General features: G+C 50.1%; 1 protein-coding gene across 4 annotated transcripts in view; it reads left to right on the forward strand.

Moving 5' to 3' along the window:
• LOC107265189 (transcriptional activator cubitus interruptus) overlaps positions 1–26318 on the forward strand; it is a 60538-nt gene that overhangs the window by 12178 nt on the left and 22042 nt on the right. The window contains exon 1 of one of the 4 annotated variants that reach the window (XM_015734360.2): positions 14182–15299. The exons of 1 other annotated variant lie outside the window; for it this stretch is intronic. Coding sequence is in view for 1 of the 3 variants with exons in the window: in XM_025082486.1 (XP_024938254.1) it covers positions 20464–20531 (68 nt within the window). In the remaining 2 variants the exon portion in view is untranslated. Of the gene's footprint in view, positions 1–14181; positions 15300–20406; positions 20532–20655; positions 20688–26318 lie in introns of those variants that run through there. 2 more of the 4 variants (XM_025082486.1, XM_015734362.2) reach the window with 2 other exon arrangements.

Genomic DNA, 26318 nt, shown 5'->3' on the forward strand with positions numbered 1-26318 from the left:
TCTCTCTCTCTCTCTCTCTCTCTCTCTCTCTCTCTCTCTCTCTCACTCACTCTATTACTATGTCTCACTATCTCTCTCGGTCCCTCGCTGCGATTCGCATTTGCAAGTCGCCTCGGTCCGGGCGTCGAGGAGCGTCTCGACGCTCGGGTCCATTCGCGATAGCGTAGTCGTATCTTTTGATGGGTTAAGGCTGCGTGCGTAATTTCACTTTTATTACCATTTTAATGAGATAGTAAGCACAGTAGTCTATAACTCTGTACGAGGGGCATGACTGAAGCGAGTCTCTTCTTTAATGCCGCGTAATTTTTTTCTTTATTTTCTTTATTATTCCTGTCAGCCGACTAAAGGAGATAAAATAAAGGAATTCGGTAAGACGGCTTCGCCGGGATCGTCGTTGAGAAAGTTAATAATTGTAATGACGTGTTGACGGAACGTGGCGAGTCCAGTTTTCCCATCCGCCTACTTCGTTGCATAAAACATTATGGCCGCCATGACTTAAACCGAACTCTGATAAAATCCCAGCTACTCGCCCTCGCCCTTCCCATCCAGTTACCTCTGGCTCGTTACGTCAGTCTACGGGGTGTACCGAATGCATCCGCAACTTCGTGGGACTCAATTTTGGAAAATACCCTACGAGAAATTCAACGTAGTTGGATAGTCGACATATGCATATGCACGCACACGTTACCTTGCATTTTAATTGGACAGGACTGAAAAGCTTCGATAAGACTTTTCCTAGAGGCTCGACCGATCGATTAAAACTGATTTTAATTAGCTGGCGTCGGCTCTAATTAAAATCATCCTCCGGGCAGGTGCTTCGCGTATCTTCACTGTATACAGCTATCGTAATGTACCCAGTGCACCGAAGAATGTGTGGAAATGACATAAACGGTATGAAAATGAAAAAAAAAGTCTCTCGGCAATTACTATAATCTTACTGAGACCGAACGAGTTCGTGTTTACCAGGATTGCAGGGAAAAGGAAAAAGAGAAAAAAAGGAGAAAAATAGTCTAGGAGCGTCCAGCGTACGAAAGTAAACTTAGCAGAGAAAACTCGACGGCCTCGCTAATTCTTGGCGGATTTGACTCGCAGTCTGGTCGTGTCGGATAATTGAATGCGTACAGGAGAAATAAGAGGAAGAAGTGGGAGAGAAGACGCAGGATGAAAAAGGAGCGACGGAGGCCAGGGGGGTCGAGTAAAGGCGAGCAAAGGCGGCAGCGGGCCGATATTTCAGTGGCGCCATCAAAACTATCCAGATTAACGGCGAACTAAGCGTGACGGCGGCTAATCAAGCGAGTGTCCCGCTAACGAGCGACACGTTCGCGAGCCGCCGTTAACGCATAAAGAAAACAGTCAATGAAAATGGCGAACGGCAGTTCCGGTGGTGCAGGGAGCGGATATTTAAATTTTGATGTCGTTGCACGTTCGCGGGTGAGTGCGAAGTGGCGCCAAATTCAAACGACTCGGACGTTCCAAGGGAATTCGTGAAAAGTAGCTGCGAAGCGACGGGGTGGGGGAGTGTTCGGCAGGAGGTTGAACGTTCTAATTATACCTGAGAAATCATCCGAAACAGGTTCTCAGGCTGGAATGCACGCATAATTTCCCACCCTAAGACCCAATAAAGGAGTAAGCGCGATTTTATAAGAGCTGCCATATTTTTCAGGACTTTCTGCCACGCGGGCGATCGCCAACCTGGAAGCTTTCATGTTTTCCTTTTTCTCTTTTTTATTCACTCGGACGCCATAATAAGGAATCTCATGATTTTATGAAAGCTTATCGGGCCTTTATTGGGTCCCATGATGGCGGAGTCGGCATCTGGTCTTGGTGCAAATGCTCCAGCAAGTTCTTCGTTTCAGCGCAGTGTGGTTCCGCGTCTTTAGGATCTGCTCGATCTGTCTCTTAGTTACGATGGAACAGCCAGTAGCTGCTCTTGGCGGATGATGAGTTTCCAGCGCTTTTTTACTTTCCTTGATATTCCTTACGTTTAGTATTATATAATGTACGGTACGGGTCCAGTTGCTTTATGACTCAGCCAAGACGCTCTTTGCTAGAGGAGCAGCAGCAGACTGCGTCTTTCGCATCCATCTAGAGATATATGGGAAACGTACTAGTAGAGGAGTCGCATGGCTGGCCAGTTGGAGCAGCTCGGCCATCCAGTCGGCCAGAGTAAGAAGGCAGGCAGGCAGGCAGGCAGGCAGGCAGGAAAGGAGGCGAGTGAGTCGTGAGTACAACATCATCAGAGGCAGGTTGGCTGGCCAGTAGGTTCCTCTGATCGTTCGTGTAATAAAGACGCCGTTCTCTTGCTACCCTGGGACCTCAGCCAGCCAGCCCTCAGTCTCTCTCAGTCCCTCGCACTCTCTCTAGGACCCTCGCGCAAACCATTCTTCCTCCTCTCAAACTCCCTGGCTTGTTTTGCCTTGGCTGGGCTTGCCTCCCTTCCTTACTCTCTTGTCTTCTCTCTCTCTCTCTCTCTCTCTCTCTCTCTCTGGCCATCCTCCTCGCTCTTCCTGACTTTCCCCCGTCTTCCTCTCTCCCCGCAGCGCGGGCATCCGAGGTATTTTTGAACCGGTCCACGACGGGAGGCTGCAGGGCCGCACTCCTTCGTCGGATCCTCATCCTCGAAAATCACTTATTTTCCGATCACCCTGTATCCCATACTCTTTTAAACCTTAAGCCCGGTCCTTTCCGGGAACCCACCCTTGATTTATCCGCCACACCCCTTCACGCTTTTGTGTGACTTTTTGAACTCCCTACTTCAAAAAAAAGAAAAAAAGATAATCCCTCTGAGCATCCTCACCTATTTCACATCTATATATTAGTTTCTCGAAAAAGTATCCTAATTGCCCCCCACCTCCTCTCTCTTCCACATGCTTCCTCCACGTGGATAAAAGAACTGTCGCACACATGTATCACTGATTTCTGTAACCACTCGGCACTTAGCGAGCTACCACCAATCAATTGGACAACAGTTTACCAATTTTGTCCCAGCAACTTTTTCCCCCCCAGTTCCTCTCCTCTTCACGTACACGCTCCGTGCTTCCTTAAGCACATTTCACAGTTGCATTCTTTGCGTAGTTGTCGTGTAGGTAAATACGCATAATGGCACACGAACGACGCATGTAGCTGTGCACGCGCGTCCGAGTACTGGATCCACGGTATACCGTCTTATATACCGGGGGGACCTTCTCGATAAGGCAAAGCCGAGGTACCAGTACGAGTTGACTCTCTGGTATAAAGGCGTGCACCAACAATCAACTCACGGATGAATTATTGAACACGACTCTTGATCAAAAGCCGCCGACAAACGCGACAAGCAGGTTGAAGGTGCGTGCACACCTAATGCATTTCTCGCAAATGGATCTCTAGGTCGCTCTATCGTTGACGTGTATCATATGTACGTACGCTTCGCTTGTCAAACAAGACACAATTTTTTTTCGTTACCATTCGCCTTCGTTTTTCTTCGCGTATAGGGGAGACTAGGTTAGGGGTGATTTATATACAACGTGTCAAGGAAGTTCGAACGGAGAACCACTTTCGACCCGACCATCCCTTGTCCCTCGCAACAGGTGTCATTATACTCTTACATATTACGTGTCACGTTGTATACTATATGTATACAGGGGAGTCAGCTATAATTTAACCCCCCAAGAAAAAGCACCCTCGTTATGCCCAGTCGACGAGGTGGAAATAAAGTTTCGTCGGAATGACGTCACAGTCGTCACGAGTGACGGGGTCAAGGGTCCAGGCTGGCTTTTCAATTGAATCCCCCTGTTGATCCGAGCCTCCCTTACGTTCCAACCCTTGTTTACTCTTTCTGGCATATCCCTCGTGCGCGATGGGGTGTGACATTTCTCCGACGTGTAAAGTACACAAGGAGATACGGTGGAACGGGTCAGGCATTGCGTGTCTGGGTGCATCTGCATAGGAAGATGCTTAGGAGGCGCGTGTGGTGATGCGTCCGTGTGCCTGAAGCACCAGATGAGACCGAAGTAAATTGAGTAACAGGTGGTACCAAGTGCTACCAACATCTACGTGTCTCGAGACCTAAGTAATGCTTGGGGGCTGAATGGTCGCTCGTCATAATTTTCCCCGTTGACATTTTCAATGGGCATTCCGCCCCCCCCCCAGTCCTCCCTCCCCTCGTCCAATCGTGGTTACGCGCGGCTTTCCAAAGAGAAATGAGAGGAGGGAGAACATTTCTCTAATTAGAGAGCAAACAAAACCTGACCGAATCAACGAGTGAGTACACTTCATCCTCGTCGTCTTCATCATCTTCATCATCCACATCGTCGTCGTTCTTTTATTGTCGACACCCCCTGTGCCCTCCACTGGTGTAACCTCTTGTTGGCTCTTTCCTTTTCTTTTTCTTTTCTGTTATTCTCTGCTCCTCGTTCTTTATTTCCATGGCAACGGCATAGCGGATCTTTTGGTAGCGACATCCGTGGGCTTTGTGGCATCCAGTTGGCACTTTGTGACGGGAATGATTGAGATCGCTGTTGGGTAGCCGTGAACTGAGGATCACTGGGTATAATTATGACATCTAATTAGGTTTTTAGCGGTTGGCGGCTGGTAAGGCCCCCGGCTGCCATCCAGACCTCGGCACAGTCAAGGTCTTTTTTCTCAGCGGCGACTCTCGTTCTGGGACTCACTCAGACTCGCTCGGACTCACTCCGCGCTGATAGAGATTCCGAGCGAGTCCCTTTGTTTTGTCCCGGTGTCCTTTTTACCGGGCTCATGAAAATCGGCTGCTTCTCCGCTCTTCGTTTCGCTCCCTTTCGTTCCGTTACGTCTGACGCGACTGCGAAAGGACATTTCGATTTTCAGGAAATCTTCACTTTGGGACGCTATCGGCTCGAAAAGGGGACAATCGGTTATACGGATAAGTGGTGCTTGTTGACCGAGGGAATAAAGTTTTCTTGGCGCAAGAAAAGTGTCGAGGGTCGCCATTGGGATTGGGACCTCAAGAAAAAGTCCCTTATTAGATGCGCAGTGGTAACCCTTCGCTTGGAGAGACGTCATTAGGGCCCGCCACGTGAAGCCGAGAGGCCCAGATCGAGACGCGATAAAGGGGCCCGCTGGAACGCGCTTCACTTATACTATAAGACTGCGTTCGAGGGTACCAAGAAGGGTACCAAAGAGGTACCAAAAAGGGCACCATGCTGGATCGGTGGCTCGGTGGCTCGGTGGCTCGATAGAGTCCTGTGCGTGAAAGGGCGAGGACGAGGGCACATACGGGAGTCCGGAGGGGGGACTCGGGGAAAGGAGGGACCAGGACGCCAAGAGAACAAGAGACGAGGAGTGATTGAGCTGTAGTCGATCTTGCTGGCTTGTCGAAGTCTCGAACGTCTTGATGCCCCGCTGATCGAGACTCCGCGTGCCAAGAGGCCTTCCTCTCTTGATCTTCTTGATCTTCTTGAGTATTCCCCGAGTTCGTAGTGTCAAACCAAAAGGAGGGACAAGTCGCCCGCTCGCAAGGACAGTAAGACGTACGAAAAGCTGGAAACTGAATTTCTTTTTTTTTAATTTTACGTAAATCGAAGAATTGCCATATTTGATAATAATGAAGGTATGTACATATCACATAGACGAATATAAAATTTTCGAGGCTTCCCGAAAATTTTGGAAATTGCCAATTTATATGAGGTAGCGAAAATGTAGGGTTGCAGCCCTGCTGAGATTCGAATCTTGACTCCTCCTCTGTAATGTCTCTCTCCTCGTGTACCTACTAAGTGCTCACTCACGTACTGGAAATTATTAAAGATGCACACGCAATATGGCCAAGATATTTCGTGCAGACACACGTGGGTCCCCGGGCGAATCTCTCGCACACACAGGCCCGGTGGGGACTCGAGTCTTCGAAACTCGGGGCCCGGGGCCCGCCTCCGCTATCGCACGTAATTACAGGGTAGCCCATTCAAATTTATAATGTCTCTGTTAACTACCAGCCACTCGCTGCTTTTTTCGATTTTTCGTCGATTTAAAAAAATTCACGAAAAAAAAAAAATATTAGACAGCTTAAGGCCCCATCAAATTTCATATTTCGCCTCGTTTCAGCCTTAATTGTCCGCGTTATTTTTCCCGTCCGTTTTACTTAATAAGAATGCCCGCACCGTGCCGTTCTCTCTTTTTCTACGGTTAATGAGGTTAAGGTGGTAGTAATGACGAAGGACACCCGGTATACGATCATTAAGTTGGGCACCTGCTAAGAAAGAAAGCTCACGAAGGAATACAATAAAGGGATGATTGTGATCTGAGAGTCCGAATGCGATAGAGCCATAGATCATCGCGCACTCCGGGGCCTGACTGCGCTCCTCCTCGACTCCCTCCATCTCCCTTTCTCTCTCGCCGTGCCTGCCTTCCTTCCTCCTTGAGGCCCCGAACAACATCACGAGTCGTTCGTTACTTTCAGGGCCGCACCGACCTTTCTTCCACCGGTCATCAGGCACTTTGGGACTAGTTGTTGTTGATAAATGAAAGTGGTGCACGAGTGTTGGAAAATCTAAATGAAATATCCGCACGAGGGATTGGGACTCGCAGGCCCGACTCGGAGATTCGCAAGGAACTCGGGTACATCCAAGATCGTGTGGACCGATCGAAGGGTACCACTTGCGGTTATAATGACGTAATTTCCAGTTGGTCGAGGTCCAAATCGATTGTCCGTATCCCAGGGAAGTGGCGGAGGGCTCTTGGTCATTAACGATTTCACGAGTTTCAAACGGGGCCCGAAGTTCTATATCGATTGGGCCCACTCCCATATCGTAACAAGTAAATCGCGTAGCGTGAGTTAACTCGGCCGCCGATTCGCTGGACAAAGGCCTCCGTCTCTTTCTTTTCTCTTGGGACTCGCTCGCTCGCACACTTGCCCAGTCACTCTTTTCTCTTCTCTCTCCAGTGCACGCAACGCATCCAGGGTTGCCAAGTCCTCCCGACGAGAGGGAGGGAGAGGAGAAAAAGTAAGAGAGGAATGAGTAAAAGTAGACGAAGGAGAGAAGTAAGATGAGGAAAAATAGGAAGGTAGTTATCATTAAGCGACTCGCGTGTATAGAGAGGACACAGCTGTACGTCTAGCATCCGCGTATAGTCCGATACCGATTCGTAACAAGGATGACCTCACAGCCCGTTACAGGGACCTTCGGTAGGGCCCATTACCGATTGCAAATGGACAAGGAACGTGAATTTGAAAATATTAAAAATAACGTAGATCGCACTCTTTGGGTCTGCCCGTAGCCGGACAGCTATGGGCCTCGTCTCGTGGCTTCATTAGCCATGGGCTACCGAATACATTAACGTTACCTCGAGACAAAACAAGGCCCCATCATCCTCTAGCGTCCATTTTATTTCTTTCTCCTCGAACGCAGAATACTTTTAGCCCGGAATATAGAATGACATTTGGGTTCGCTTAAGTGAGAGTGGGCCCCGTGGGACTGCCGGTGGTGGGGCCCGTGTATCGGGTATCGCGCCCCGATTTGAGGAGACGTGGAAGTATAAAGAAGGGCCCCTCGATACAGTCTGGGCCCCGAATGTTGACTCGTACGTCGAAAGCAGCCATGTTCCGTTTCATGTTCCGCACGTCCGTCCGCCAGTCGACTCGCGTGTTCCTCTGATCTTATTGGGTTGTACCGCTTGGTAAGGGGCCCGTGTCCACCCCGTGGCACCGCGCGGTCCCACTAAATCTCGGGAGAGGCTTCGACATCGAAATAATAAACATGTCCAGCCGCGTGTCTCCCCCATGGTCCCTCGCGAGTTGTAAGGCGACGGGCATATACGCATCGGGCCCAGCAGCCCAGCAGCCCAGCAGCCCTCCCCATCCGCGTGACGCGTCTACGTGTGCCCGTTCGGTCCCAACACGCATACAAATCCCGGGACCCACGGACCCCACCGGATAGAGCGATCGCTGCTCCCTCCGGGGCCCCAGTCCTGTGCTTGGAATACCATTCTCTCTTCGAGCGTTGACATTTCCAACAGTGGCTACCAGGCCGCCACTATTGTCTGCAATTAAATTCGTAATAAGGCCTATTGGCTAGTCATCTGGTTCATCGGTAATCGTAATGCAGATCACGGAGCGCGCAACAGCTTGTGAAGCATTAAAACGTCTGATCTTGCTCGATGAAGCGGAATCAACGTATTTCGGAAATACTTTTCATCGGTTTTAAACGGGGATCGTTATCTATTCGAATCTAGACAAAATTTAGAAATCCGAATGAGAGCCTGACTCGTGATTAAGAAACTGTAGCCGAGATCGGGTATGAGTGTACATACCGTGTAGGGCCCGAGGAAGCTCCGAAGTCTTTGGGCACAAAAACGGGCCCGGCGGACCGTTGTAAAGCCGTCAGAGATACAGGGATGCATCCACTGTTCTACGGATCCTAGAAGATGCCTTCAAATAAGAGACTCTCAGGCCCAAAATGCGAGACGGATCGTGCTCCGAAGGAGCGAAAAGTAAAAGGATGCTGGTGTGTCAGTGGTAGCTCCCATTCTTCCATACTGGCCCACTCTCTCGCTTGGGCTTGTAAGTGCGCGCGTGAGAGTGCAGGAGCAAACGAACTCCGGTCACGCGCGGCGGCTGTAATCACGTCAGCGCCGGGCCCTGCGCTCTTGATTGGGCCCCGATCCTCAACTTCTTACTCCATCCCCTCCTCGCCACCCGCTCGCCCCTTCCTCGTCTTATGTATTTTGCTCGGAATTTCTTTGATTCGCACCCCCATTATATCTGCGATACCTCGCTTCCTGTTTTCTGCAATCCTATTCACCTGATTTTCCCCATTATCTTTCATTGTCCCTCACGTGCGACTCCCGACACGCAAATGAGGTAGTCCGCGTCCAGCACGTGCGTCGAGCTCCCCATTACGTATTTATTCACGTAGCGAGTCGTTCACCGACAGACCTTCTTGTTCTTTCAATTTTTATTTTTATTTCCATTTTTTCTCTTTCTCTTGGAAGAGCCGTCCGTTTCTTCGTGCTTCTTGAGGCCTTGAGTGCTTTCTGGGCCTCATTGTTCTCCGATTCGACGATTTTGCCACGAAAACGTGAATATTCGCAATAAGGGATATCGAGGGAGGAACAAACAGAACGCCGAGCGTCCCGACGCCTCCCCTCTGGACCCTTCCCTGAAGTGAAGTATTATCGTGGACTCGCTAGATTCTAATCCCAAGGCCCATAAATTCTTTGAAGGCTCGTAAAACGTCCAGGCGCGATATTCACACATACCGTGGAGGGCGTTATGCCATAGGGGTATGAGGGCATTGGCGCGGGTAGGGGGGGGGGACAGTGGAGCAACAAAGCAACGTGGCGATAGGGCAATAGAAGCAGGGGGGGGAGTACGTTAGAAATGTATTACGGAACGATAGAGTCTCGATAAATGGAATTCGTTCGGCTGACGTGGAAGCAGACGCGAGAGATAATGGTGGACAACTTTATTTTTGGGGAGCGGCCCTGGGATGCTGCGCGGCGCGGCGTCTTACCGCGCAAGAAGACCAATGGGCTTTCTGCCCTTCTGGATGGGCTGTGCGGGAGAGGAGAGGAGAGCCACGGACGCGCGTACACCTTTATGGGGCCCTAAACTCGTTCGGCTTTTAGCTGGGCCCCAGACGACAATCGGCATTGGCGATATCTTTGTTTTCTCCCTTGAGAGAATCTCTGGACCGCGCCCACAGCATTTCTCAATATGCTTGTATACTTGCGTCCCCGTCTTTTGGGCCTTTTCGACGCTTTTACTTGTTTCATCAAATTTTCACTAGAAACAGATAAACACGTCAGTCGATTGCGCGGGTCATGGTTTGCAGGTTGGTGTCGTTAGGTGAATCCAGGCCGACTATTTTTTTTTACAGGGACCCGTGTAGACGGCCCTGCGACGCTCGAGTACTCGTGTACTTGGGGATTATTACATGCGCACCGTACCCACGGGACTCGGTGCTCTAACAGGATGAAGCAGTTATCCTCGCGTGGTTTGCTAATGGGACGAAAACCGAGTTCAGGTTGGATCGGTAGCGGTAACTGGGCCCAGTGGGGCCTTGCGAAGACTGAAGGGACCGGGAGGGGGCGACGAGGCCTTGCTATCCTTTACCTTCAGTATTATGCATAAACGTGAGATTAGCCCTCATTACCGGCACGCAGCTGCTCTCGGCCTAATAAGCCGTCACAGCTTCTGTGCAAAGCATGCACCGATGCAAATCTTCCACGCGAGTGGAAGAGGGATAAAAAGTTTTGAAAATGTGAAGAAAATGGAAATAAGAAAGCCTCCTCTTCCTCCGGTTCTTCTCGTCGTAACGTAACTGCAGCCTCGCCCTCGGCCCAGTATGTCTCCGGTGTAAGGGCCAACGTTACTGCGGCAGCGTGGGGCTTCTCTCTTTTCGGCATTCGTGTCGTGACTGCCTCTCTACGGTTGGTACTGCGCTTGGGTCCTAAGGCCCAAAAGAGTGCGTCCCAGCGCCTACGAAGCTTATCCGAAAGTTTAGTGGCTGCCATGAGCCGAGAAACCGGTAGTAAAGTTATTCAGAGCCGGCTATTCGAGTATCCGAGTATCCGAGTATCCGAGTACCCGGTCGATCCTTACAGATAAGAGCACGAGGTGTAACTTACTAGGCCCCCGAGAATCTTCCTATAGTCGAGCCCCGCAGTGCCCTTCCTTTTGTACGACCCCGAACTCTGGGGACTTATTCGCTTTTAAGGGGAGCCTTACACCAGGCCTTCCCCACAGCGTAGCCTTGCACTTGCTCCCAGTAAATAATACGTGCTTTACGTCACGCCGCGTAACCAGACTACCAGCGCCAACTTAGCAAGCGGCTTTTGAAAGATTCCAAAAAATCCTACGGCATACCGTCTCATTCCGGGAAGGCGAAATAAGGACAAGAAGTAGCCATTGGCGAGGGTTAGGTCGCGCTCAGGACTCTTTCCTCGTCTCACTCCTCGTCATTAGGCCCAGGGAGCTCAAGACCTCATTAACCTCGACCAGTGCCGCTACCGCAGTCAATCGGTTCCAGCGACGTGAGCGCGAGCGAGAAGTCCCCTAGGTGTAAAAAAGGCCCCTCGCAGATAAGATCGCGCAGAATGGGGGAAAGTTAGGAATGGCCGATTCGCTCCTCGAGCGCGTTAGATTGTTTTCGTGGAATACAGGACGTCCACTGCCGGCTGCCCGACTGCATCTACAGTCGGAAGGCTCGGCCTGGAACGTGGCATGCCTTATCCAGACTTCATCCAGTTGATCCAGTTGATCCAGTTGATCCAGTTGGACCTTCCGGTAATTAGCACTACCGAGCAGCTGAACTTGAACGTTCTGAAGGAGTGCGAGAGGAAAGAGCACCTGAGTCTAACTCAGAGGGTGAGATTGGTAGGATCGGTAGGATCGGCGACACAGGTCTGGCCCCGCGAGAACACGCGTGGGTCCTAAAATTTGACCATCTGTCGAAATAACAACTTAATTCAGCCTGAAGAGTCTCGGCCTGGAGGGACTCAGTCGACCAGTCAGCCATTCCTGGAAGCAGTGGCCTCTGGACATAGAAATAGAGGAGTTCGCGGGATCTCTTGGTCTCATCATTCTCTTGGAACAAGATCGCACCAATGACTACTGTCAGATCCTGGGGAAAGTCTCAAACTTTATAAATTTCTGGGACCACGAATGGAATGTGTTTATTTTTTGTTTCTCTAAATCTCTCGCCCCCCGCCCCGGGCCATTTGCAAAATTACTGCAGGGGCCCACAAAAGTCCATCAGCCAACCGGGCTCCAGTCGGATGCTTTGATACGGAGGAAAAATTCACCGCAAAATAAAAAAAAAGTGAATACCAAAGTGTGAGGATTGTTAAAGTTATGGCTGCTCGGGAGCGTCGAGATTGAGACATCGCGACGCGTCTTCTTAGGGCAGCGCCCCGGGACTCCCCCCCTGCCCCCTGCCCCCGCATGACCCCGCTCCACCTCATCCGCCTCCTGGAGAATTTCGGTATAATCGCCGACCGATTACCGCCACTACTAAATTCGCCGGACAATAGAGGCCCATTAGGTGGGTCCCGTACGGCCCACAGTATTACGTTATGGTAACCAGTTTCGTGGGAGTACTGCGTGCTTTGGCCAGTGTTCTCTTCTCTCACTCGAGTCAGGGACTTTTCCTTTCTTTTCTTTCTTTATCTTCCTCTCCATTTTCTCTTTTATCTCTTATATTCCCTTTATTCCTTTTTCTTGGTTTATTAGTTTTTGCCGCTTGTCGGAGCAACGTGTAATGTAAAGAGACAGGTGGTCCGGCCAGCAGCGAGATTAAGATGTTTTCCGAATGCGACTAAATTTCTTTTTTAGAGATTTTCTCTATGATTTCGTTCATACGTATATTTAACACTTTGTAATCTTTTGGTCATCAACGTTGATGCATCTAAATGTTATTTTTTATCTGTTTCAGGTGAGTACCTTTCACATGGTTTATATCTACTAGCTACATTGGATAAGAGTTAAAATCGATAGCGGTAAGTTGGCAACATTTAGCGTGGAGGAAAATATGGGGGAGAAAAATGAAAAATGAACGCAAGTCAAGATTCGGGAGATTCTTTATTGCTAAAGAGACCAGAATCGTGGTTGGATACCGATGCGATTTTCAGAACCTATTATGGTCGTTCCGGAGCCTCCAAGGTGGTCTACAATTGCAGTAATAACTCAATTATCCTCTCTGGGTCGGTACCCACCCGCCTATCTGCCTCCTTTACTCTCCAATCTCTCTCCCTTCCTCGCTCTCTCTCTTTCTCCCCCAGCGATATCCCCCCCGCACGGCGCAGCATAATAACCCCTTCAATCCCATCACGATTTTCCCATCCACATATTATTAGGGGGTCCCCATACGCCAAGAGTGCGTTCGTGTTAACTCTCGAGGCGAAAGTATCGACGATTCGAACGACCGATTTCTTAATAAGGCCTCGTACATCATCGTACAGTGTGGCCTGGGCCTTATTTCTCGCGGCAGCGGCCTCGTGGCGTCCAGAGAACCACCAAGGGAAGACCTGGGCAGGAAGAGAGAGTCCACGTGTTCACGTGTTCACGTAGACACGCACCCAAACTCAAAGAGAATTCTCTTTCTCTCTTCTACTTTTTCATTCCACTCACTCTCTCTCTCTCTCTCTTTGCTTCGGTCAACTCAGCAGGGTTAAGCCAAAGCCCCATCGATCATAAGATCCAGCATCCCGATCCCATAAGTTCACCCGTAAAGCTCGTAAGGCCTATAAGGCCCATAAGGCCCATAAGGCCCATAAGGCCCGCACAAGAGCCATAACCGTGCTGTGAACTCGCATCGCGTAGTCACCACGGATCGTGGACCGAGAACCAGAGACCATGGAGTATGGAGCATGGAATTACCTCTCAGCTGGTACAGGCTCCTTTCCACCATGAGTGGACCATAAACCCACCCGTCTACCATCTACCACCTACCACCTACCAAGTGCGTACACGCAGGGTCGACCCTCACCCCTCCTACCCTAACGGAGCTCCTCTCCTTTTCCATCTCTCTCTCTCTCTCTCTCTCTCTCTCTCTCTCTCTCTCTCTCTCTCCTCTCTTTCCTCTCTCCTCTAATCTACTCTGGACTTCCCTTCGGGCTCTGCGCCACTCGGTTATATAGCGCATATATACATGCAGCCCTGTCCTACAACGAGCTGTTTATAACTCGACATTTTCAAACACACTTCCACACCCTATATACATTCATCCATTTACCCATCACCTTCGTTCCTACATGCAAGTCCTCGCACTAAATCTCTCTTTCTCTTATTTTTCAAATAGTTTGGTCCGTTTAACGATCAGTCTAATCAGCAGCATGAATTATTGGAGGCCTTATAAAGCATAATAAATCTTCGGACTATATAAGGAAGGATCACTGAAGTCTATATCTATTATTTAGAACGATTTTTATTTATTTTCTTTAATTTCGCTTCTTCCGTCGCATCTCTCTTTCTATCCTTCTCTCTTTCTATCCTTCTCTCTCTCTCTCTCTCTCTCTCTCTCTCTCTCTCTCTCTCTCTCTCTCTCTCTCTCTCTCTCTCTCTCTCTTTCCCCCTCATTCTCTATGCCGCTCCCCTACTTACCTACCTACCTGCCTACCTACTTAGCTACTCCTTTTTTCTTTCTTCCTTCCTTCCTTCCTTCCTTCCTTCCTTCCTTCCATGTTGAAGTCGCTCGCTTGCCAAAGCAATCTTCCATCCCCGGAGTAAGACATTGAGGCACCTGCTAGAGTCCCTGAGAATGCACTCTATGCCGTTGGAGAGGCTACTGCCCAGAAGTAGTGGGAGTCCTGGCACGGCATAGCCGTGGAACTGTATCCACTGGGGCAGGGGCCCTCGCCCGACTGGGTGGTCCTACCGCTTCAGTTGTGTTCCGACGCGCTTCAAGCCAACACTACGAGAACACTATTTCGATCTTCCGAGTTCCCACTCGAAGATTCTCACTCGGGATTAAGCACCGTCGCGCCATTCAGTGTTTCCCAGATTCACGCGTAACGTAAGGAATAGTCAACTCTTGTGATATCGACCCCCCCAATCATTCTGCAACACCCGACTTTGTCGACGTCAATCGCTGCCAAGTGCAGAAAGTAGTGTCAGAGACAGTTGACAGAAGCGTGACAGTGTTGTTACCGAGGCGGATTGAGACTCGCCTGACGTATCCGATCGCGTATCCGACTGTCCAGTCGTCGGCCATGGCTGCCAGCTTCTAACTAAAATTGGATACAGAAATGACGACATGGATCGTGACACGTGAGATCAGTGAAAATAGAATCGAAATGAATGCTGCTATTTTATAGAAAATCAGAGTCCGTCCTTACCGGCTGGATTGTTATTGTAAATGCAACGGATTGACCTAAGGCCGTTGGGACTTACGGTGCACTGCAATCAGATGCGGTTTTCTTTATAACGTATGATAAAGTGGTTAGTGCGAAAGCGTGGATCGGGCCCAATCATAGCCTGATTGGTCGTACGTGAGTAGTGAGATCGGAGAGTGGCTGGTATAGGCCGTTCTTCCTTCTGGGCTACCGCAAACGCCATTGGATGAAGACGTTCCCTGGATCTTCAGCGCCACGTGACTTTGGTACTTTGGGGACTTTGCGATTGAACATTTAAATTTTTATGATAATTATTGCAAAAGTGAGCGGAAGTGAGGGATAAATAATTTGAAGAAAAAAAACACAGGCAAAAAGTCTTGACGAATTTTCATATAATTTTGTCATCACGAGCGGACGCGCGAGTCTGTTGATAATTTTGGAAACATGCAAAGAGCAACGACGAAATTTCCGTGTAAAATGTAACTGTTCTCGGAAGAAGCCAGTGCCTCGTGATCAAGGTGAGTTTTTACAAATTCCAAAATTCAGGTTTAAAGTGCTCCTCTTGGTCCACGGAACTTTTCAGGATCCCTCAGGTATATACCGGGGGTCACCATTCACTGGAGTTTCTCTTCTTTTTCCCCCCCTTCTCTCTCTCTCTCTCACTACCTCAACCCTCAACCCTCCGATCTTTCCTCCTCACCCTGTCTCTCTCTTCCCTTCAGCATCTTTTCACGAGCATCTTCACAACAGAGTCTCGCAGCCTCGAGTTCCTCCTCGAACCCTAAAATTCCTAATTTCTAATTCCTATTCTCGCCCTCCGGCACTGGACGGCAGAATCTCGGGCCTAGAATTCGTTTCTACGTCCACGGACGGACGTCTTTTAAATGTCCACAGTAACGAACCACAGTGTAAAGTATCTCTATCGTTCTCATGAAAATTCCTGCCTCCATTTGTACCTTCGAGATAAATAAATAATTGAAAAATGAAAGGGTCCCCTTCCCTCCTCCCCAGCCCCCATGTACATAAGGCCCGCCGATGTCCCCATAGCGTGCAGAGGCCCATGCGCGTGCGCACGTCGATTCTCTCGGCTCGTCCGCTTTTTATTTCTCCACACGATCCCGAACTCGATTCGCAAGAGACCTCGCACGAGACACACGTTCCCCATGGTGCCCCATGGTTCACCATGGTTCACCATGGTACTTGATGGTCCCCCTGAGAAAACCTGGTCGTCCTTGTCCCACCCTTCCCCATATCGTTCCCTGATTTCGTACGTTCGATTTAAACGGCAAATTCTCCCTCAGTCGTTTACACGTTTCCACGAAGCAGCTGCTATACTCACGGGAAGCGTCGCCGCTCGCGCACCGCTCACAAATCGGATCACCGTAGAAACGCGCTGACTTGTAGGCAGAGACCCTACGGAGACGGAAGGACAAGCAGCCAGACATACGTACGGACCGACGGACCGACGGACCAACAGATAGACAGTCAGACTGAGTTATGTACGTAACGACGGAGAACCAGTTCTCTCATCTCATTGCGTTCGTTGTCCGATAATGACGCATAGTGCATCCACAGCATCCAGCGCATTCGTAGGATCCATTTGCTCCGTATGGACGAGCCGGGGTCCTGCATCTTTTATTTATTCTAAGAAAGTCACTCGGAGTGTATGCACTCCCGATGATACCGGAAAATCGGACTTACGATTAATTGGAGTTGCTATCATTTTACTCTTCTAATCGATTCTAACGAGTCGTTAACGGTCACGTGGTTTTATGAGAATGACCACTGCCATAGGTAAAATAATTAATTGACCTCAACTTCATGGAACTCCTTGATTACACTTGGTCGCCGATCTTGGGATCCTGAGGACACGTTTACGGTCACGGAAAGTGATCGGTAATGACGTAGACGGGGATCGGCGCGTTAATCGATCGTGGCAAAGTAATTAAGCACGCAACTGCTAGCGCGTGTAAACATCGGAATAAGTTTTCTCTGCGGTGAGACGCGCGAGAGAGAGAGAGAGAGAGAGGGGGGGGAAAGAGGTATAGGCGCGGACGAGCGAGGATAATTGCGCGGAGAGTAAAGCAATTAGCGAATGCGCTTCGTGTAGCTAATGCGTGTCTCGGTCAGTAGGATACTTTAACCTAACCTAACGTCACAGCCCAACGTAATTAAAGACGACAGAAGCTGCGAAGATCCACCCAATGGAATAACTAGTTGGTTCACACCTGATCGTTAAATCTAGGAACTTTTTCTTTTTCTTTATTTTGGTTGATCTTTCCTAGCCTACACAACGGACTCTATTAGTCCACGTCGCTGGGATTCTTTTGGGCTGGCTATTCATAAATTCCAAGGGACCAACCACAATGAAATGGTCCTGAGATCCGGCAGGATGCTGCACTCCGTCTTGTTTGCTGTTGCTTGGATTTTACGGCTCGTACGGTCAGCTCGCACAATTACTGGTTGTTAAACTCTGACTACCCAGCGAAGTTGGTTGCACCGGTTGGCAAACGGCAGCGACCAGAGACCAGCCACTTGGCTTCTTCTGGGGAACTGGTCTACGGGGAACCTACTCTTTTACTCTTTTACGGCCATCATATTCAGGCCCTATTCCGTTCCCTAACCTGGACTCCTATACCCACGAGCACCATTTGAATAAGTAATGCCCCATGTTGGTAGCAAACGGTCGGAGCCTGGTCTCCAAGTGGAATTCTGAAGTTAGAAGCAAGTATCGTTCGAAGACACTTCTTTGGCGTGAAGTTGGCTGCGAGTTGAGCTGGGAAAATAGGATGAAGAAATTACGAGGTTGGATCTCTTAATTTTAACGAAACAAGTTTGATCCTCCCTTTTACTGCGATGTACGGTGCCGGTTGAGTCGAAGCACGTTGGGCCAGGATGGGGCCTCATCGGACTACCCCGTTCCTATGGTAACTCCCGGACAACCCACAATTATCTTTACTAAACTAGAATCCTCATGATTATATGGTTCTTCCTTGTAGTTTCCCAGGTGCGCACCCCTCCTCACCCCCCGCGTCCTTCTTTTTAAAATCTTCTACATTCTTTATTGCATCTTCCGTAAGGTGCAAGGCCCACTGCATTGTCCTTTGGACTTATCCGTCACCTCCGTAGGGGCTATCCAACTCGTGATGGGCTCCGATTCATGGTTACTTTTGGAACGCGGTATAGGGAGATGCGTATAGTCGTCTTGGCGAGTTCGCTTTTAGTATAAATAGATCAGTGAGTGAATCAGAGTGGGGGTTACCGATCCGCCTTGGCGATCGGCCAGATTGCCCTCGGAAAAGCTCAGGAAACTCCAGAAAGACACAGCCTCCTCCTTATGCACCTCCTTCACCTGCTCCACCTTTAACGGGAGTCAATGGAGCCGGGTCCCGGGTGATAACGATCCGCGACACCGATGAGCTCTCACATCCGGTTCACGAAGACATTAAGGAAATACTTTGCTGTCGTCACCGTCCACCTTTCAGATGGTCCGCGGATAGTCGTAACTGTGTCACCAATGACACTTGACGCCGAATGTCTTAACGTATGGATATTTCTGGACTGCCGAGACTCCATTTTCGTTAATTATTATTTTCCGGTAAAATCGCTAAATCCAGATTCATACGAGGTGTCAAATAATAGGCACCGCTCGTTACATTTTATTGGCGTTGCTTCTGAGTTGAGGAAGAACGATAGGAAATTTGTGTTACGGATTTTGGAACCGATCGTTAGGTTGCCTTCGGTGAGGCCCAAGATTCCAGAAATGCTGGAGGTCCGGTCACCTTAAGATCGGCCGTTCGGCTCCTCTCCCCTCCTTTTGAGATCTCCGCTGGTCCATTGTCGCGGATTGTATGCAAATAGAAGGAAAGCTCGTTGTTCTCAGTTTATTTATACCTTCACACTCCAGCGAGCGACAAATGCGAGACTCCTGCGCGACCGTATTCCGAATTCGAGCGTATCGATTCCATTGAGGCCCATTCGCCCGAGAAACACCAACTACCGACAGTTTTCCCCTTTTGTCTTCCTCCGTTCTCGTTTGCCCTTTGTTCCACGCTGAACTCGCGAACCTCCTTCACGGTAGCAGGATCTACGGGGCCGTTGACACGGTTAAAGGACCCAGTGGCTCGTGCGCAAACGATCCCTGACACTCGCCACGATCAACATAATCGAAATCCATCGGGTTGAACTTTTAATTTTCCAGAGAGCAATTGTTTCCTTTGTTTGCGGAGGCAAAGACAATGGCCAAAGGGGTAGTAGGGATACAACTGGGCGTGTGCCCGGGTAAGGGAGAATTCCAGGAGTCAGTGAATGGGACTTGCCCCGATAGGAATAATCAGTTAGAGTGTGAAAGGGACTCGCGAGGGGCCTTACGTACGTAGGTCTCTATGTCAGCAAGCAAAGACTCAAGTCAAGTGGGACTAACGTGGTTGGACAATTGATCCTGGGGCTGCGGACCAAGAATAGCATCCTGCGCAGGATGGACGTGGCAGCAGGGGATCAATGGATGCAGGATCGATGGATCACGCCTCCGGGTCTTGAGTGATCCTTGGATGTTCTCTGGGACAGAATAATAAATAAAAGTCGAAATAAAAGGGAAGAGGGGAGTCCGAGTGAAATATTTTTAAGGATTCGACGACGCGGAACGAAATCCTTCGTGACTTCCCGTCGAGTTTATTGCGTGACAATATAATTATTTGTTATTTCCGCGGGACCAACTCCTAAAACAAACGACGTGACCCTTTCGGGCATAATCCTGGGCGTGTGCCGGAGCACTAGCCCGACTGCACTCGCAGCGATCGACCCGAGCGCCGCTCATTTGTTTCCCAAACAATCGGGGCCCCTCGCTCTGGCAAACGATCGGCCGCCGTAAACAATCGACTATTGTTTACCAACGGTGACGCCGCCGCCGCCGCCGTCGCCGCGACGCTACCGCCAATCCATTCACTCCCCACCAGCCAGCATATTTTCTTCATTCGTGTCCACATTTACGCTACGATGACTTCATCTATTTTGACAGGCAAACTCGGCCGACTGGCATTCCCATTGACAATAGCGCAGCGCATAGCTGCCTAACTGCCACTGGAATTTCACTACGGATTCTCCAAGTTCCAAGAGTGCCTCGTTGTAGAAAACAATGAATTCTGACCGATTGGAAGGTCTCTTTTGATCAAGTTCCTCGACTGATCCAGGATGCAGGAGACAGGCGTCTGCGGGGAGGAACGACAGACTCTATAAATAGTGTGACGTGCCGAGTGCGCTGTATGTTCTCTGCGCTCTGTGCCACGAAGAGCGAAATGGGCGGGTGGGGAGGCAGGAGGGAGGAGACGCAAGTGAAGCCAAGAGAAGAACGTATGCGCGGACACGTCGCGATGTGGGCGACTCGCGCGTCTCGTGTCTCACTAGTCGACTCTTCCTCCGGTCTGCGGATTGCGCGCTGCAGACTCTGGACAAGTTCGCTGCGCGGCCTCGACTGTCCGACTGTCGCCACGTGTGTGCCAGCTTGCGAATCGCGAACGAATGCACGGATGCATGCTTCGCTATTCACTCTTCACTCTTCACCCTTCACCCTTCACTCGATACGCAAGACCAACCGTGATGCTTCGGATATCGACCTGTTCTTATGTATTTCATTACGGCGCTGGTCCCTCTGCTTACACGTGGCTCATCATCCTGGCACAGAGGATGGACCCTTCTCTTCCGTTTCTCACGAATCGGCTGGTCAGGAGAGTCTCGACGGAAGTGAAGAAAAAGTAAAAAGTGACTTTGGTAATTCTCCTAGAAAATAACTCGAGGGGGAAGAAACGAGTGAAGGTGGCTAGATCAGAGGAAGGGGAGAGATTGGGCGATCGTAGGACTCCTCGATTAAGGTCTTCAATCCGGACCCGCTGAGCTCTTCTTGGAATAAGGTGAACATAAGGTCCCCTTGTGAAATAGTAGGAGGTTATTACCTAGCGAGGTGGCTTGGAATTGAGTTGATTATAATTGACTGAACATGACTGGTAATTACTGGTTTGGATCTTCGGTGGGCCCCATCAACCCCATCAATGGTGATCACTGTACTCTGAAATCTTCTGGAACTCTTCTTGCTCTACGAGGGTCGACTATTTGTGAATTTTGGATATTCTGCTGTCCTGATATCTTAATACCATCTTACCCAGGATGTCTGGATAATGAACTGGTAACTACGATCGGAATCGACGAACCCTCAAATAGGCACATGACTTTTTGCTCTCGGTGGGCCCGAGCGCATAATAGATCACGTAGGAAGGCTATCCAGTCCCCGAACGTCAGGCCCTTCCAGGAAGGCTACCAGTGGAAAAAGGGGTCCGGGGCATGAATTAAGCAGGACTTCCGAGTAGAGGACTAGTCCGCGTTGCTGAGGTCTACCGGGACAGAAACAAGAGTACGTTTCCAGTAGCTTGGCAGAGCCCAGAAAATACCATAAGGAGGGAACGGATAGGCAACCATTATCCTCGAGGGAAAGATCAAGAAGACGCGGACGATGTAGAAGACGAGGAGGAGGAAGAAGAAAAGACGGCGGATGAAGATGAAGATGGCAGAGTGTAGAAAAGCACGAGAGGAACGCTCTCAGTCCCACGGGAGAGTAAGTCGACTCGGCGGACATCTCAATCCCTCGAAAGGGCCCCGTCCGAGTTCCGACTCGGAGTCGGTGGATGCGATGGGCCTATAAGGCCGCAATAAGGTTGCCAAGTGCCGAACGGGCCCAGTCCGTCTTCGACTCTTGCAAACACATCACACACGCGTTCCCTTCACCTACCTGTACGCTATATCTTACTGCCGTGGGGCCCCTTCGCTCTCCTCCCTCGGGACAAATACAAACACCATGGACCAGCCAAAGGAGCAACCACCAGCATCATTCTCATCCCTCCCACAATCCCCCCTGCCCCCCCCTCCTCAATCCCTCGCACTAACTAAACGAATATCCTTCACGCAGACTCACACGCACACCCATGTACATCCTCGTCCTGGAGCGAGGAGCAGACATCTCTTTGTTAGCGGGGCCAGTTCTCCTGATGCCGAAGGACTCGAAGGACTCTCGAGTACGAAACAGGAGTTGGGACTTTTTCGGAGTCGGTATGTCCTTTTGCGAGTGAACAAAGCCCATCGGGCCAAGCCCAGCCTCCTGGCTCGTTAACGTATCTCCTTTGCGTCCTAATAATTCCGAACGTCAATCAGCTCGGCTGCCTCGTCCTTTACTCGAGATCTCGACGGGACACTCGGCAGGACTCGAAAGGACTGAGGCTGTCTCGCGGCTCTCGCTAGTCCAGAAGAGTCTCGTGTGGGCTGAATATAAGGGAACTTGTACGCTAGTTAGTTAGACCTGTTGGCTGAGTTGGGAAGCAGCGTGTACGTGGTCGGTGGGTATTGGTAGGCATGCGTATGGGCACAGGTACAGCTCTACAGGCTGTAACCTATAAGCTATAGGACATACGGAATAAGGTATTAAGGTACCAAGGTACCAAGGTATCCGAGCCGAGCAGAAGGGTTCGAGGGAGATACATATTTGTTAGGAGACGATGTCTCCTACGAACGTGATTCGCTTTCGCAATCGAATAAAGATCTCCGTTTTCTTGACTTCTGCCTCGTTTCTCATGATTCTTCTTCTTGTTCTGCGACTACAGATAGAGAGAGATAGACTCGCCAATAGGAACTCCTCCCGCGGGTACTTGTCTACTAATAGGGTAGGATGTCTATTGGCAATGGGAATGGCTGCTACTCCTCCTTAGGAATTTCTTGATCTTGCACTCAGGTGGGAAAGAACTAGGAGATTATTAGGGACTGAAATGTTACTATCTGTAGGGGCGCGCACATGGCTCTTTGGTCCAGATTTTGAGGTAGTTTTGGGCGAGCGTCGGTTTTCTCTTTTTGGAACTCGGAGGAGTGGGCATTAACGAGCCCTGAGTGAGCCAGTCGGAAGGGGTGAGGCGTCTTCATAATTAGTGGGACTAACGAGCGTGGCGTTTCTTGCTCGTTGGTCTTTGGAATTGCGAGCAAAATAGGTAGATAGAGAGAGTGAGAGAGAGAGAGAGAGAGAGGAGGAAGGGAGAGAGGGACATTTATAATGCGCAAGAGGACTAGAGAGAGAAGGAGAGTTAATCGCAAAGACCGAAACGAATCGCGGGCCCACTCGTTGCTTCCGATCGCAAAAAGCTTTTCCATTAATCTTCCTATTATTTCACGTCGCTTGCTTCTCATTATAAGGCCTGCAATTCCGACTGGAGGATATCAGTGCGCTGGACCTCTGATGCGAATCCTGATGCGACTCGATGGGTCCTCGCGAATTAACTCGCGGACTTTTCAACTTTTTCATCCTGTCAGTCGCGGCCGCGCGAAAATTACGAGGCCGACGCAGCCACCTTAATTGAGGCCCCTGGAATGAAGACCTTTCGTTTCGGCTCCGAACTTCGAGTATTTGTTACCCGCTAGGACCATCCACGACCCTTTCTCGCTCCTATCCTGCGATCCAATCCCAATGCCCATTTCCAGGCCCTCTCGCTCGCTCCTTGTCCCTCCGTCCTTCCTTCTCTCCGAGCCCTCTTTTTTTCTCCGTCTCTATCTTTTTTAAAGGGCCTATGCTCCTAGCCCAACCGGTCCTCCGCTCCACGCTATACTACGACTTCGCGTACCTCGGGGCCTCACCGAAAACATCATAGCAAGGCCCACGAGGGACACTCTAGCTCAGAATTATTTATGGTGCCTGATAGAGACGCGGTTCTGACCACGTTGTCTAAGAAGGCAAGACCCACGCACGGCATTCCTGCACCATCCTCGTCCTCCTCATCCTCCATCTCATCTCCCTCCCCGTCTTCGTCGTCCTGTCGCCCCTGGGGCGTCGCGACGCATCCCGTTATCTTCTGCTACCAAAAATCCCCCATTTTTCGTCATCTCCCTCAACACTCGAGCCACTTTCCATCTTCATCTGACTCCGCCGCTAATGCTCTTTCGCCTCTGACTTTCCACCCCATTCGACTTCTCGTCTGAGCCTAGAACCACGGAGCCGGGAGCCACGTGCACCGGTGCAAGGACACCCTCCTCTCGCAGCCAGCAACGACACCAATGACTCGTGCAGTAACGACCAGTGTCCGCCGTTCGCCGCCATAAGAATCTTAGGGACGGAAACGCGTTCGTTTTTGCGCCCGCTAATTGCGAGACACCTCGAGCTTTCCCGACTTTAATGACCGGCTGAATCGTCCCCAGGTAGAAAGACGAGCGGGTCTCCTCGGAAGTGGCGAGGGGGAGAGACGCCTGCTCCCTTCGGCGTCTTTAAGGCCCGTACACACGCACACGCGGAAGCGAAGGGAAGAAACACGCATTGGCGCACCCGAGTGTGCACGGCGCGTTATATCTTTGTAGCTGGAGCAGGTTCCACTGCTTCAGGTACCGCTCCTGGCTCTCACCTGCCCTCTCCCTTTTGAAATGCCCACTCGAAAAACTCTCAATGAAATACCGAACTGCTAATTGCCACGAAAATTACGAGAGAAGCTTGTTCGGTTCTTTGACCAGTAACAAAAAAAGTAAGAAAAAAGGAGTTTCTCGTATGCGCCAGTAACTAATACCCAGGCTAAGCGGCTAATGGATTCGTATTGGTATTTTACACGTATACGTCAACGAATGTGATAAAAGCGAATTCACGTATTAAGCGTCGACTCTTTAATAACTTAATTAACCGATTCACGAATCGCAGCTCGGGGTAATAATGATTCGGGGGTGTTGAAGTTGGGGGCAGGTGAGGTTAAAGCGAGGGGGTGGGCACATGGGATAGGGTCACCCTCCCCCCCTTTAACAGCGTGGGCGTCTCTTGGTCTTTGGTCTTTGGCCCGCAGGGGGGTTTTTTGTGGGGCGGACAGAGCCGCATTCTCTTATTTATTACCCGGAATATTAAGTTACCCACGTTACCACGGAGCACGGTGAGGAGCCCGTGTGGGCCCCATGAGGCCCCCATGAGGCCCCCATGAGGCCCCCATGAGGCCCCCATGGATCGCTCCCCCTCCGCCTCTCGCTAGTCTTCCCATGCGGATGGGGCTATACGATATCCTACGGAGAACAACAGCCATAGAGTCCTTTTGGTTCCTCGGAACGGCGGAGCGTGTGTGCCAGTAGGGCAACTGGAGCCGAGCGTGGAGAAATTCTGACGAGAAGAGAGAAAGAGATAAAGACAGAGATATAGAAATGGGAATGCACGTACGTAGGGTGTATGGAGATGGTAAGTAAGCGGGGAGCGCTATCGGCTTTGAGTAATCTAAATTGATTTTAGATGCCAGAAGTTGATTACCCGATTGAGCAAACAAACGGAGGCTAATTAAGAGAGTTCCTGGTGTCGACTTAATAATAAGGCGGACCTCCATTAACAATGATACGTTCCTAGATAGAGTACAGGGGTAACGATGGGAAAGTGTCGCCAATATAAAGTGATCAATAATCAGTTAATCGTATTAAGATCCAGACAGCGATAACAGACCAATGAAACATCGGAGTCGACAGTTTCGCAGCCACATTCAGACCTTTCATAAATCCTACGAGGGATTTTGCCTCCTGCCCTATCTCTCTCTCTCTCTCCCTCTCTCTTTCACTTTCTCTTTTTCCCTTCTTTACTTCACTTCGCCTCTCCTACTTCGCTCTTGGATGCCCGTACGCTTTCTCGACTCTCTTACCCAGGATAGATAGACAGCCAAGCAGAGAGCGACCGGGAACTTTAGATTTTCGGTATTTTCTATGCTCGCCGTGAGTGCGAGAGAGACGACGCTATAGGGACTGGCGTGCACAAGACAAAGACAGAGACAACGAACGCTGGCAAAACTCTTTACTAATCACGGCTAGGAAAATTGAAGTCGTCCTGAGAAATACAAACTTCTCGGCCCGTGACTGTATCCAGACTGCTACCACTATAAAATAATGTAGTTTAATATCAAGTATAATAATACGACTCAGCGGGGTTGCTTGTTTTGCGCATTCCGAATACTTTACAGTCCCGACCACATATCGCACACGTCGATGTTCTCCGTGCGCAATAATAACACCCACACGTGACACTGAAAATATTAAGAATACCAATAATCGCGAGAATCCTCGCAGTCCTTTTTTTTCGTCCGTCTTCCACCTCTCATTCGAATCTCCCGCTACCGTGCATCCCTACGTCCGGTTCGCGCGCACGCAGTGTTGATGTATGCTAATGCAGATGAGTTAGAAGGTACAGGCTCATGCAAGACGCTGCCATAGAATCGCGTCGCCTCTCAAAGTTATGGACACGACGGATATTTTTGTAGAAGTACCACTCGAGGGAACTGATTGTTCGTTATATTTCGGTGAGGGCGCCACTGTGCTGCCACTGTCCCTCGGGATATAATCGAAGCACCACGTGATCTCGGAGCGTATCATGAGGCTGGGAAAGACGAGGATGGGCCCGAAGTATGTGCAGTCCGCATATGCGATGCCAGAGAGAGAGAGAGAGAGAGAGAGAGAGAGAGAGAGAGAGAGAGAGAGAGAGACAGAGAGACAGAGAGACAGAGAGACAGAGA

The sequence above is a fragment of the Cephus cinctus genome, unplaced genomic scaffold (assembly GCF_000341935.2).
Source record: "Cephus cinctus unplaced genomic scaffold, Ccin1 Ccin1_scaffold0215, whole genome shotgun sequence".
Taxonomy (NCBI): domain Eukaryota; kingdom Metazoa; phylum Arthropoda; class Insecta; order Hymenoptera; family Cephidae; genus Cephus; species Cephus cinctus.